Below are 13,829 nucleotides of genomic sequence, written 5' to 3' on the forward strand. Positions count from 1 at the left end.
CATCCTTGGGGAACCAGCCTGGCCACAGCAGAGACGACAGCTGCTGTCATGTGGAACAGGGGGTTCCCCAGACCACATGACTCTTGCTCCTGCTCTCCCAGCTCGGTGCAGTGCGGCAGGTCTGCCCGGTGGGTGCCGGGGCATCTCTGTGGCCTCCTCAGGACTTGGAGGGTATGAAGCTGCCGCTTACCCTCTGGGACCAAGTTGAGCACGGGAAGATGTAAGAACGGCCACGCTTACAGATGGAACCCGAGGGGCTGGATGTCTGCATTGTTTCCTGGGCAGAGTGCCTGCACAGGCAGCCCTCTGTGGCCCACTGGCATGACACTCGTTCTCTCAGATCCCGACTGTCAGTGGAAGCCCTCGCCAACAACAAAGCCAGGAGGTCACAAGAGCAGGCCACGTGGCACCTGCCGAACCCTCAGGGACTCCTGACTCCTGTGTGGTGGCACCCAGAGTGTGTAAGTGGCCTCAACAGCCCAATGCACCAGGCCAGAGAAGAAATCATGTCTCAAACGTTCATAAGCACACGCATCCCATGTATGCTACTGAGCACCCTGAGCCAGGAGTCTATGGCAGCCCAGAGTCCTGATTGAAAGGGGGAAGAAAAGCAGGACAGAATTTCAAAATCTCGGGGACTGCGGACTTTCTAGAACTGAAGAGGCTGGGTGAACCCCGGAAACTACTGCCCTGAGATCATCTTCAAACCGTAGACCAAAAGCAAACTCTGAAGTCGCCTTCGGGGGCCAGCAGTACTGTGCAGCTTAAACTAGTAGCAGAAGGTCTGCCTTGAGCATCCCAACAGGGATCCGATGAACAGCAGCCATCAGGAAATAGGCGCCGAAGAGGCAGTGAGTTTCTGTTCCTGGGGAAGGAGCAACCCGGAGAGGGAGCGGAGAAAGGGCGCTCAGCTCCCAGGGCAGAGTCAGGGTGGCCGGGCTGTCGTGGAAGCCCCACCGAATTTGCGCGTGGTCTGCTGTGTGTCTTCCCTACAACAGCGACAAGGAGATAAAGTAACGGTTTTGGAAATGAGCATGACAGCAGCAGAAATGCAGAGCGGAGGAGGAGGAAGGAACCTAGAGGCACAGGGTGCGCGCGCTCCAGGCGTGGTAGGCTTGTTTTTCAAGGCACCTCTGGGGAGGGCTGAACTGCCCACCTGGGAGCGTCCACGCAAAGGTTTCACTGGCTACACCACTCAGCACTCCCACAGAAACCCAGTGCCACGAAGTCGATTCTGACTCACGGGGGGCCCTCACACAGGTTATCAAGCTCTGTGGGCACAAACAGCTCCGGCTTCTCCTGCGGAGCCCCTGCTGGGTTTGCACCACCCATCGCTTATTCCACAGCGGCACCCAGGCTCCTCTGTGGACCACTCCAGGATGCATACTGCCCCAGGGCATCGGAGGCTGCGGGCGGGTTACAGACAATATTCTCAGAGAGGAGGGCAGAGCGAGGTGGCGCCACACCTGCCCAGCCAGAAGCTCTGACAGGCCACAGGCTGGCGGGCACGCCTGCTCTGGGGGGCTGTGCTCTCTTACAGGGAAGGTCAAGCTCTCGGGCCGTTGATAAGACAAGCAGCCTGCTCCAGCGCCAGCACCCGAGGCAAAAGCAAGCTCGGTGTGCACGACGGTGTCGTTGGCCCGGCCCACCCTCACCTGCCTGCGCTCACGGCGCGTCAGCGTGTGGCCGTGCAGGATGCGCCAGAGCATGCGCGCAGCGATCTTGGTGTCGATCCACAGCAGGCGGAAGCCGTGGTAGTAGTGCTTCAGCTCATCCAGCACCCGCTGCCCGATGGACTTCTTTACGGACGCGGGCGAGGGGGGGCTGTACACGGGGCCGCCCTCCTCCAGCTTCTTGTTCTTGTCCTTCAGGGACTTGAGGGACTTCTCCACCAGGGAGTCGTCCCATCGGGGCTGGGACGAGTGCCAGCCACGCAGCGGCAAGGCCCAGGGTCCGGGGAGAACCGCGCCCACCAGGAGAGGGGTCCATGGTGCCCCGGGCCCCGTGTGCGCATGCTCTGGCTTCCGAGTCCAGTGGCTGACACGCTGGCTGTCAAGGGCGACATAGATGGGGCGGGCAAGGCAGCAGCTACAGTTCACGGGCCTGTGAGGGGGTGGACAGGGGAGAGCAGTCAGAGTCCCGCCGTGGCTCCCCCCACCCCTTACACCGCCGCCACAGCCAGACAGCCCATACGCTGTGGACAGAGTGGCCTCTCCTTGCAGGCACCTGCCTCCAGGCCAGCTGGAAATGCCACATCAGGTCACGTCCTCACTGCCAGGAAGTCTGACTCACAGAGACACTACAGGCTGGGGCAGAACTGCCAGCTGTGGGTTTTCTGAGACTGCAGTGCTTTATGGGAGTAGAAAGCCTCATCTTTCTCCCAAGAAGCATCTGGTGGTTTCAAACTGCTGACCTTGGGGTTAGCAGCCCCCAGCAGGGCCCCTTGGAAACATACACTCTATTATATAGTGCACGGCGTAAGTCAAACACAGAGGGATCGAGACTGCACAACCCCACAACAGGCGATGCACACAGACCAAGGCTGACCTGTGCTGGACAAGAGCTGAGAGTGGTGGTGGTGGTGGTGAGGATGGGTAATGGCCTCCACGTGTGGGGGTGAAAGGTTGTAGAGATAGACAAGGGTGCTGGGTAGATGACATGGTAAGTGAGTGTAACACCTCCACTGAAGGGTTGGCTAAAATGGCAACATCGGGCGGTGGGTAGGTGGGTGGGTCTGTTTTTACCACAACAGCACGTGGACACACAGAAACTGTGTCTTCCACCAAACATTAACATGCAGGCAGCCAACACGGTCTTTCACTGTCCTGGTACCAACAGGGTGACTGCTACTTCTGCTCAGCGGCCTGCGGCCCGGCTGGAAGTGATGGGGCATGGTCTGTTACTGGACCCCTGCCCTGAAGCCATGCCCTTTGACACCTTCCCGTCCTGGAAATGGACTCAGCCTGCAGCTCAGCATTGAGCTGGACAGCGGGCACTTCTGCTTGTAACAGGAATGAGGTACACACACCTGCCAATCATCAGCCCTTTGAGACTCCAGAGGCCAGCATCTGTGTGCCCAAGGCCCCAGTTTAGCGGGGTTAGCCTGGGGGGGCGGGGATGGTGGAGTCAGGAGCCACAGGGAGGACTCAGGAAGGCTGTCGAGGACAGGGAACACCAGGTGTGTGAGTTGAGGAGTGGAGAACGGGTTTGCTGTGTATACCTTCTCCCGTTCAAAGTAACATGGTTTTAAGAACAATAGTCCGTTCTGAGCCCCGAAGAGACTCACAATCGTTAACAAGAATCGTATTCACACAAGACCACGTTGGGTGAGGTGGCTGGACATAGGAAAGCATTTTCCCATCAGAAGCCTGTAGCAGTAACCCACGGGTGGGGCTCAGGGAACAAACACACTGGGCTGTGATCAATGGCTGGCAGGCTGATCCCCACCCAGCAGTACCTCGGAAGAAAGGCCTGGAGACCTACTTCCAAAACAACCAGTGCCTGAGTGCTCCAAGGAGCCCAGTTCCACGCCGGCCCACACAGAGTGCCATGCGTGGCAGGCAACTCCACAGCGACTGGGTGGCACAGATGTTTAAGTGCCTGGGCTACGAACCAAAATGTCAGTGGTTCAAATCCACCCAGAGATGTCTCACGAGAAAAGCTTGGTTAGAAATCTACTTCTGCAAACAAAACAAAGCCAGCCAGCCACTGCCCATGCGGTGGGGTGCAGCTCTACCTCTGACCCATACGGGGCGCCATGAGAGGGCATCGAAGCTGCCTCTGGTTTTGGGGATCCCCTTGGAGAGAAAGACCAGAGAAAAGGAGGCCCCGACCACCCAAGAGAAAGCACTGGGGACGCGCTGTCTGCACGCACAGAGCCCAGTCAGATGAGGAACAAGAGGCACAAGGGTGGTCTCCAGGCCCCAGAGCATCAGCCACCCAAGGGCTAGTAGGGAAGCAGGAGACACAGAGGTGACTGACAGCACACCTTGGGCGCTGCTATGGACGAAGCGAAAGAAACTGTCCGAATGACCTGACGTTGCGCCCACCTTCACCCCATCCCGTCCACGGGCAACGGGCAAAGCCTGTCCCGAACCTGTTTCTGAGGTCTCCCTACAGCCAGGGCTCTCCCCTGGGAAAGCGCACACACACCCTGTGTCAACGAGTCCTCTCACAACGGCCCAGATAGTCTCGACGACACTGGTCACAAGGCCAGAGGGACTTTTGAGAAGGGAAGTCATCAGATGCTCATCTAGAATGAACAGAGCGTCAGAGAGTTCCCAACAGCACGAGTCTCAGAGCCTCGTTGCTGCTGAAGAATTCCATGAGGAAGAGGTCTAGGGGCAGCAATCAACAACCCAGAGAAGGGAGGGCAGGCGAGGCCTTGATGTGGCCCTTCTGGCCACGGTCTGGGTGACACCCGCCCCCCCATGATGACTGGGTGGGACTGTGCTGACAAGGTGCTTGTGGCCCCTGCCCAGGAGACTGGAGAGCTTGCTAAAAATGCAAATCAGGTGCATGGCACCCTTGCAAGGGTGAGACTATGCAAATAATATGTGTGGAACCTTAACAAGGGCACTGGCTTTGCCGTCCCTCTAGGCTTAGAAGGGAGCCAAGCCCAAAAGCCGAGAAGGGGACTTCCTGACCATCAAGAGAGACCTGAGCTGAGCAGGGACAGCAGCAGACCCAGGAGACAGGTAAGAGGCGGAAGGAGGGAGGCAGCTACACAGGGTGCGCCGACCCACAGTGAGGGAGCAGCTGGTGGAGTGGGGGGGGGCCTCTGCACACACATTGACAGGGCAGAGGCCCAGGCAAGGCAGAGGCTGGCCTAAGAGCAAAGAGCCCTGAGAGGGATTGTCAAGAAGCATCTGTCCTGAACAAAGCACTGTATGCAGAGTTGTTCCTGCTCTTGAATCATAAGGTGTTAGCTTCCCGAATAAGCTAGTAAGGGCTACCCCGTACTGTGCTGGCTCACAGATGCCCCCTCTGAGAGGGTGTGGAGTGTGCCATGTGGCACACCCCTCCATAGCCACAGGGCAGGGCATTCAGGTGAGAGCCGGTGGGGTGGGGCAGGAAGAGCACTGTCTCCCTGGTCAGGCAGACCCTCTCTCAGGACACTGTCTGACTACAGAGACCACAGAATCGGACTCACTCCCTGCCACGGAGTCCACAGGAAAGGGTGGCATGGCCCCCGTAGGTTCCCGAGACTGTGCTTCTTTACAGAAGTAGAAGGCCTCGCCTTTTCCCCATGGAATGGCTGGTGGTTTCAAACTACCAACCATGTGGTTAGCAGCCTGCTCGTAAGCACGGTGCCCCAGGGCTCCTCGTGAGGAAGGGAAAGGCCAGGGACGGTGGCAGCAAGGACAGCGGGAGGCTTCCAGGAGTTCCTAGAAACTCGGACTAAAAGTGCGGACGTTTTACTTTGTTGCTTGCTTTTGCTCCGTCTTGTTTTTGTGCATATTATTATCTCTGCAGGTCTGTCTAAATAACATAGGCTGGATGAACAATCTGGAGGAGAAAACAACCAGACCGACAGTTTGGGGGGACATGGGAGAGGGGGAGGTGGGGGGAAAGGAAGTGGTGTTAACAAACCCAGGGACAAGGGAACAACGTGATCCAAATCGGTGATGAGGAGGGTGTAAGAGGCCTGGTAGGGTGTGATCAAGGGTAACGTAACCAAGAGGAATTACTGTAACCCAAATGAAGGTTGAGCATCATAGTGGGTCAAGAGGAAAGTAAAAAGAAATAGAAGAAAGAGCTAGGAGGCAAAGGGCATTTTATAAAGGTCTAAATAAAGGCATGTACATATGTAAATATATTTATATATGAGGATGGGGAAATAGATCTATGTGCATATATTTATAGTTTTAGTATTAAGGTAGCAGATGGACATTGGGCCCCACTCAAGTACTCCCTCAATGCAAGAACACTTTGTTCTATTAAACTGGCATTCCATGATGCTCACCTTCCCTACACAATCGCTGAAGACAAAGTAGGTGCATAAGTAAATGTGGTGAAGAAAGCTGTTGGACCCCGGATACCAAAAATATAGCATCTGGGTCTTAAAGGCAAACAGGCGGCCATCTAGCTTGGAAGCGACAAAGTCCACATAGAAGAATCACACCAGCCTGTGTGATCACGAGGTGTTGAAGGGACGAGGTATCAGGCATCAAAGAACAAAAAAATCATATCATTGTGAATGAGGGGGACTGCGAAGTGAGGACCCAAAGCCCATCTGTAGGCAACTGGACATCCCCTTATGGAAGGGTTGCGGGGTGACGAGCCAGTCAGGGTACAGTGTAGCAACGATGAAGCATACAGCTTTCCTCTAGTTCCTAAATGCTTCCTCCCCACCACTATCATGACCCCAATTCTACCTTACAAATCTGGCTAGACCAGAGGGTGTGCACAGGTACAGATAGGAACTGGAAACTCAGGGAATCCAGGATGGATGATCCCTTTAGGACAAGTGGTGTGAGTGGCGATACCAGGAGGGTGGGTGGGGGGTAAGAGAGGGAGAACTGATTATAAGGATCTGCATATATCCTCCTCCCTGGGGGATGGACAACAGAAAAGTGGGTGAAGGGAGACATCAGATAGTGTAAGATATGACAAAACAATAATTTATAAATTATCAAGGGCTCATGAAGAAGTGGGGAATGGGGAAGAAGGGGGAAAAATGAGGAGCTGATGCCAGGGGCTTACATGGAGAGCAAATACCTGGAGAATGATGAGGGTAACAAATGTACAAATGCGCTTTATACAACTGATGTATGTATGGATTGTGATAAGAGTTGTATGTGCCCCCCAATAAAATGATTTTTTAAATTGATGTACAGATTGTTATAAGAGCTGCAAGAGCCCCCAATAAAATGATTATTAAAATTAATATATATAAGAAAAAAGAAAAAACAAACCAACAAATAAAAATAAAGCGTCTTTATAAAAATAAAATACGGATGTTCCCACGTGGCTGTGAAGCCCTGGTGCAGGGCCTGAGGAGAGCTGCGGGTCGGCACATGTGATGAACAACACACAGCGTATGGGAACACTATTTAGGGGAAACTGCAGCACAACACTAAGCAATGTGTAGCAGTGTCTTGCGAGATGACAAACCTTTATTTTCTGAAGATTCAGTAGTGCATGTGGCCCAGATTTTTGTCCAAAGGACAAGAAAGCAGGGAATTCTTTTCCTTTAAAATCCAGACTCCAAGCCCTATGCCCTGGCCAGGTCCTGTGAAAAGGGTCTACTTACACACGACTGATCAGTCCCACAGTGTTGGCCCAGCCGAGACAGGCGTGGTTCCCCAGGCTGCCTACAACACAGATGGAGAAAAGGTGAGTCAACCAGTCCCAAACCAGGCCACCTCCCCCTTTGTAGAGGTTCCGGAAGCTGGTTCCGAGTGTTGGATGGCTCAAGCCAGGGTTTGTCCCAACCAGGGAGGGTATGCAGAGTCACAGGGTGGCCCCCGAGGAAGCTCTGGGCACCCTGAAAGGATCAAGGAGGCGGCCCCATGCCCATGAACGAGTGGCCTGGGGCCTTCACAAGGTGGGCCCACTCTCCCAAGGAGCCCTTGGGGCTGGCTCTGGTGGCCAGGGCTGGGGAGGGTACCAAAGACCTCCAGAACAGTCCCACAGAACAAGCAAGGGCCCCAAGAGAAATCACTGCACGCCCTTCCCCCCAAGTGAATGGGGACAAGGGCGCAGAGAACAAGACAACAAACCCAGAGGTGGCCATCCCCCAGACAGACAAGGGCACAGTGAGGAAGGTGTCGACCCATTCGGGGTTTGGGCCTATTTCTGAGGCTCCCCCTCCCTCATTCCAGGCTTGGGTTCCTGTCAGTCTAAGGTCAGGGTCCATCTGCACAGCCAACTTTCACGGTCTGTCTGTGCTGCTCCAGACAGAAGCCTAGACAGACAGGGTAGACAGGTGTCCACCCACGGAGGCAGGCTTCAGGCCCGTGCAGCCCCATGGGGAGAGGTGAGCCTGGGGCGGCAGGCAGTGTGGCCCTCTCCCCTTAGGGCTTGGTTTGGATTGTGGCCAGGCCACTCTGGGAGCTAGCAGGGGACAAACAAGCCAAGGAGGGCAGGGGCAGCCGCCAGGCACCAAGCTGCAAGCGGCGAGTCCCTTTGCTCCTTGTGTCACTGGAGAGGGGCAGACTGGACAGAGGGCAGGGAGGACCGCGCGACAGGTCTTTGGAAACTCTGACGTCTGCTGACTGGTTCTATGCTGGGGCCGGAGAGCCTCTGCTCAGCTATCCCTCAGGGCCCATGGGTCAAGGGCTCCTTTCCTTATGCCGAATCCGAAAGTACACATCACATTACAAATGAAGCGCTCAGGGCTGGGCCACACCAAACCCACCACACTCGGAGGCCCTCAAATAGAAGCAACTGGGAGGGAAGGCCCCAGTTGGCCACCAGGGTACCCCTGCGCCCTCCCCCTTAAGGGCTCCCAGAGACTCCGCTGGGAAATGCGCCCCCACTTCAAGCAATGTCCACCACCAGCCAGGTACACAGACCACAGCAAACATGGGGGTGGAAACAACTCCACCTTTTCCCCTGTGCTGAGTGCCCCACTCCTCCCTGAGAACAGGGCCCCCCTCTCTCAGGTCTCCCTACAATGAGCACTGTCCCCTCACCTCTCCCTGCAGTAAGTGGCCCCTCTCTCCTTAGACATCACTGTTGTGAGTGGCCCCCTCCTGGGTAAGGACCCCTCCCCCAGGTCTCCCCTGCAATGGGTGTCCCCTCCTGAAGACAGTGCCCCCCCACCACCTCAGATTCTCCCCTGCAGCAAGGACCACCTCCTAAGGTCAAAACCCCGATTCCTCTCTGGTGAAGGAGACCCCCCCATGTTCCATGCCCCCTTCTGAAGACAGACCCCTACCCCAGATACCCCTGTAGTGAGTGCCCCGTTCTCTGAGGATGCAGATCCCCCCACTCTCCCAGGAGTGAGCCTCCCCTTCAGAACACAACCCTCTTTGATCCCCTGTGGTAAACACCCCTCCTCTCTGAGGACAGCACCCCTCAAATCCTCCACAGAGACACCCGCCCACTCCCACCTCTGAGCTGTGCCCCTCTGTCCCCTTGGTTTGAGTCTCAGTGTATCCCAGGAGTCTCCAGCCCCCTGCTCTGCAAGGGAAGTGTTGCCACCAGCCCCTCCCCAGAGTGCCTTTCACCCAGGGCCGGCTACCTCTGGAGGGGGGGCATTCACACAGTCCAAGGGTGGCCACAACTCCACTCCCGGCACACTCTCACCACACCCCCAACCTGCTACCTCCAGAGCCTCCCTGCTGACAAGGGCATCCCCATGCCATCCCTCCTGACAGCCCACTCTCCTCTAACCACCTTGCGGGGACCTCAGTGTGGGCCGCTGCAGGGACGCCCTTCCAAAGGGCCAAGGCCAGGGCCAGGGCGGGACAGACTTGGCCAAGGTTCACATCAACAGTGACAAGTGGGAGGTACCACTGTGTCTCCTAGATGACGGGATGAGAAGGGTACCCCCCTCCCCCAGGTGGTGGTCCTCCCCAAGTCCTCTCCTAAGTCTGATGCAGGCATGAGGCCAAGGGAGGGGGCAACCACCCGACCAGCAGGACTCAGAAGAGTCCGGGTCATGGCTCAGGGGAGGCTGGGCAGGCAGCACAGCCAACCGCACACGGAGTCAGCTCCTGAGGGTCCAGCAGCTCCTTACTCGGGACAAGAGGGTAACAGTGAGGTAGCAATGGCTACTTGCTCACCACCAGTTCAATGTTCCCTGCAAGTCAACAAAGCACTCAGCCCTGCACTGTCTGAAACATGGGGAGCCCAACCCACTGCCATGGAGCCAACCTGGAGGGCAGGAGGGGCGCCAGACCCAGGGGGCCTCCAGAGCCATCAACTGGACAGAAGCAGGCGGGCAGCTCTTCTCCTGTGGAGCGCCTGGGGGGCTGAAACCACAGACCTTTCGGTTAACAGCCAGGTTCTGAGCTGCTGCTCCGCCCAACCATGGCCAGGCAGCAGTCTGTGCCCACTTCACAAGGAGGAAGTGAGGTGGCAGCGAGAGACGGTTCCTCGTCCGGCTCAGAATCAGATCATGTAGTTGGGAGGTAGGCAGTGAGGATGTGGACCAGGGGCAGCACTCTGGGGCCGTGCCTGTGTCCCCAGGGACATACTTGCCATCTCCCATGCCCAAAGGCTTACATGCATGTCACTGTGGTTCTGAATGGGTTTCGGCAGAGCTTCCAGGCAACCACTCCAAAAACACAACCCCCAAAACCAAAACCAGACTCACTGCCATTAGATGCCACCTGACATCGATCTTGTGGGACAGAGAAGAGCTGCCCTGTGGGGTCCCAGACTGCCAGTCTTTGCGGCCTAGAAAGCCCTGTTTTCCTCCTGCAGCCTGGCGGGGGCGGGGCGGGGGTGTTTGGATTTGTTGCCTTTACAGTAAGCAGCCCAATTTGTAGCCCACAAGTGGCACTACGGGCAGTGCTTCGCATCACTGGGTTGGATATGGGGTGTGGGGTCATGATCAAACCATGGCCAAGGGGGTCTTGGACCCCTGAGAGAATCTATGGGCACCAAGGGCCCTCTCTCTAGAAAAAGATCTACAAGCGCTCAGGCTGGGGCAGGTGCTTGTTTCCAAGGTTCCAGGATCTCTCTGAAGCTCACCTCCATGCGTGGAGAATCTGGTGAAAGGCTCTGACTGCCCCTTGGGGCCTACTGTAAACTGGCCTCAGAACCCACTCTTCATCACTCAGAGCCTCCATAGACTCACACCCAAGCACCCTGCCGCCAGTGCATTCCAACTCACAGCGACCCCACGGGACCAAGCAGGGCAGCCTCGGGTGTCTGAGCCACGGACCTTGTGGAGAACAGCCCAGGACACCACCAGGCCTCCTCAGCGCCTCCCGAGAAGCACAGCAACAACCGTGATCAGATCGAAGCTGAAAAAACCCCCGAGTCTATGGGGCCTGTCGCCCTCTCAGCCTGGACCTGAATCCAAGCTCTGTGGCTCTACTTTCAGTCAAATGACAGGTGGACAAGGGCATCAATGAGCCAGCCAGCTGGGCTCAAAGGGCAGCACTTGCCCCTGGAGGGAACTGTGCAGGCAGTCAGGGAGAGGGAATAGGAGGAGGAGGAGGAGGAGGAGGAGGAGGAGGAGGAGGAGGAGGAGGAGGAGGAGGAAGGGAGCGGTAAAGCAAGGGAGGAAGTGGGAACCGAGGGCTGAGCCACTGTGGGGACAGCCAGCCTCGTCACGCCGACAGACGTGTGGTAATCGTCAAATTAGCTCGGTAAACTCTCACCCCAATCGCAACGAAGAGAAGATGAAGAGTAAGGCTTACTATTGAGGACATTAGTGTTCCAAAGTGGATAAAATTACACACATAAAAAATCTTTTCTTCTTACCCACCACTTGCTGTCCACATGTGAGAGGGCAAAATCACAGTCACGGGCATCCCCGCTGGGACATTTCAGCATGTGCGGAGTGTGCACCTGAACAGCGACAACAAATGAACCAGAGCGGGCCTGGGCTGCCAGCCACCAGCCTGCCCACAGCTCCAATGGTCACCACTGCTAAGTTGTTCACTGTTAGGGATGACAAACTAGATGGTGCCCAGCTACCAGTACCAAGCTACTCTGAAGATGCTGGGTAGACTTGGGGAAAAGGGTACAACTACAGTCAAAATCTGGGAAGCAGGCAGGGAGACCATTACTGGCCTGATAGAGGCTAGTGGACATGAAACTCAACTTCCCCAAGGGTTCAATTTCCAGCCAAACAATAGACAGGTTTTAAAAAACATGTGTGCACGTGTGTATGCAGATGTGTATACATGTACATATGTATGTGTACGCATATATGTGTGTATGTATTTGACAAGGAGTCCCGTTTCTCCACAAGCTGGAAAGCACCTTTTCTATCTCACTCAAGTCTCTTTTCAATTTTTTTAAGACAAATATTAAGCTTACCCCAGTCTTACAAGTGGCCCAATAAGGAAACTAATCTGGAGCGGGGAAGTAATGAACAGGGTTCTTCTAGCTGTTGTCTTTGTGATGCCCATGCAACAATTGGATGGGGCAGTGCCAAGAAGGTGCTTTGGGACCTCCAAAGGGTCTGGACAGCTTGCTGCTCATGTTGGTGGCAGGGAAGGACGCCATGATGGAGCACCTGGCCTGGAGCGTGACTTTGGGTGGTCCTCACTCACATAATGCCAAAATTTGAAAGCTGCTTCCCGACTCACCCTGCAGTTTGTCATGTGCTTCTATGCCTGGGGCTACGGTCCATTTGGCAGAGTTGTCGGGCACATTCATGAGTCAGGATTAGGGTGGGTCACTGCCTGACTAGAGTCCCCATCCTTCCTTCCATGAGGGCGTGGTCACTCAGGCTAGCAACCCTTTGGCATCCAGTTTGGGGTTCTGCCCCTAGAACCACCTGAACAGAGAAGCCCCACCACTTTGGAACTTGCCAACTTCCAAGAGGGGGTGGGTGGGTGTGTGTGTGTGTGTGTGTGTGAGAGAGAGAGAGAACACACCAGAGAGAGAGAGAGAGAGAGAGAGAGAGAGAGAGAGAGAGAGAGAGAGAGAGAGAGAGAGAGAGAGAACACACATCAGTGAGCATTTTCTAGGAGCCAAGTGTGTCTCAGCTGTTAAAAGCCTGTGAGTTAGGTGTGATCCAGGAGTTAAAAGCCCTGAAGGTCATGCACTGCAATGTCTGGGTAGGAGGGGCCTCTGGCTGACAGGCTGGCCCCCACATCGGAGTCCCTCCCCGTTGTCCAGCTCATCATGTCGATGTCCCCTGATCCTTCTGAAGTGCTCTCCTCCTCCAGCCCTCAGCAAACTGGGTGCACACACACCCAGGCCAGTTCCACAGTTCCACCTGAGTGCACCTAGCTCAAAGCTCCCCTGCCCCACCATCCCACACACAGTCAGGTACCACACAGGTGGGTGCCCCCTAACTACAAAAGGATCAGGACCCAGAGGTCTCAAGCAACCAAAGCCTCACACTTTAAGATCCCGGACGGTGGCGGGTCCCAACTGTGCCCAGGAGCCAGCTTGCACTTTTCAAAACTTTCCTAAGGTCACAGCCAGGACGCAGGCAGTGACGGGCAAAAGCAAAGCCACCCGACGATGCCACTCGGCACCAAGCGACACCTCTGCGCACCAGGCCCCAGAGATCGTCAGGCGGGGCGGCGACCCCAGCTGCAGTCGCCAGGCGCGGGGAGGCCCGGGTCGCCCTGCAGCCGGTCCGGTCCCGCCCGGCCTCTGGGCGCAGCGCACCCGGAGGCATAAGGCCGACGGCCAGGCGGGGCGCTGCGGAGCCGGCGGGGTGGGGGGCGCTGACCGCTGGCTCCGCCTGGCCACCTTGGAGCCATCTGAGGTCTCTTCCCCGGCGTGACCCCGAGGGAGGCGGGTGCGGGGGGCCCCCGCCCGCCGCCCGGGCGCAGGGCAGGCGCCCCGCTCCGCCCGTGGTCCCAATCCCGCGGAACCCGAGGCCCGCCCAGCCCAGGCCCGCGTCCGCAGCCCGTCCCGCGTCCGCAGCCCGGCCCCCGCCGGCTTACCCCTGGGTGTGGCGGCGCGGGGCGGCGGGAGGCGGGTTGGCCCCCGGCTGCGGCAGCTCCTCAGTAAGATGGACGCCATGTGCCCGGGCGCGGCGGCCGCTGCCCGCCTGCAGCCTCGTCTCCGCGGCCGCGGCTCCTGGCCGTGCTGGCGGCGCCTCCGGGCCCCGCGGGCGGACGGGCCTGGGCCCACGTGGACCGTTGGCGGCGACGGTTAGCTCCCAGCGGAGGACGCTCAGCTCAAGGACCCGGCACCGGTGGCAGCCATGTCCCTACACCGACGTCCGGCGGGCGCGG

At 57.0% G+C, this 13,829-nt stretch overlaps 1 protein-coding gene across 2 annotated transcripts in view; it reads right to left on the reverse strand.

Moving 5' to 3' along the window:
* LETM1 (leucine zipper and EF-hand containing transmembrane protein 1) overlaps nucleotides 1–13,829 on the reverse strand; it is a 30,488-nt gene extending 16,659 nt beyond the window's left edge. For both annotated transcript variants that reach the window (XM_075544599.1, XM_075544598.1), the window contains exons 1-3: nucleotides 13,536–13,829; nucleotides 7,256–7,316; nucleotides 1,656–2,103 (exon numbers count right to left, since the gene is read on the reverse strand). In XM_075544599.1, the coding sequence (XP_075400714.1) occupies nucleotides 1,656–2,103; nucleotides 7,256–7,316; nucleotides 13,536–13,614 (588 nt within the window). In that variant the 5' untranslated portion in view covers nucleotides 13,615–13,829. The remainder of the gene's footprint in view (nucleotides 1–1,655; nucleotides 2,104–7,255; nucleotides 7,317–13,535) is intronic.

This window comes from Tenrec ecaudatus, chromosome 3 (assembly GCF_050624435.1).
Source record: "Tenrec ecaudatus isolate mTenEca1 chromosome 3, mTenEca1.hap1, whole genome shotgun sequence".
In the NCBI taxonomy this organism is placed as follows: domain Eukaryota; kingdom Metazoa; phylum Chordata; class Mammalia; order Afrosoricida; family Tenrecidae; genus Tenrec; species Tenrec ecaudatus.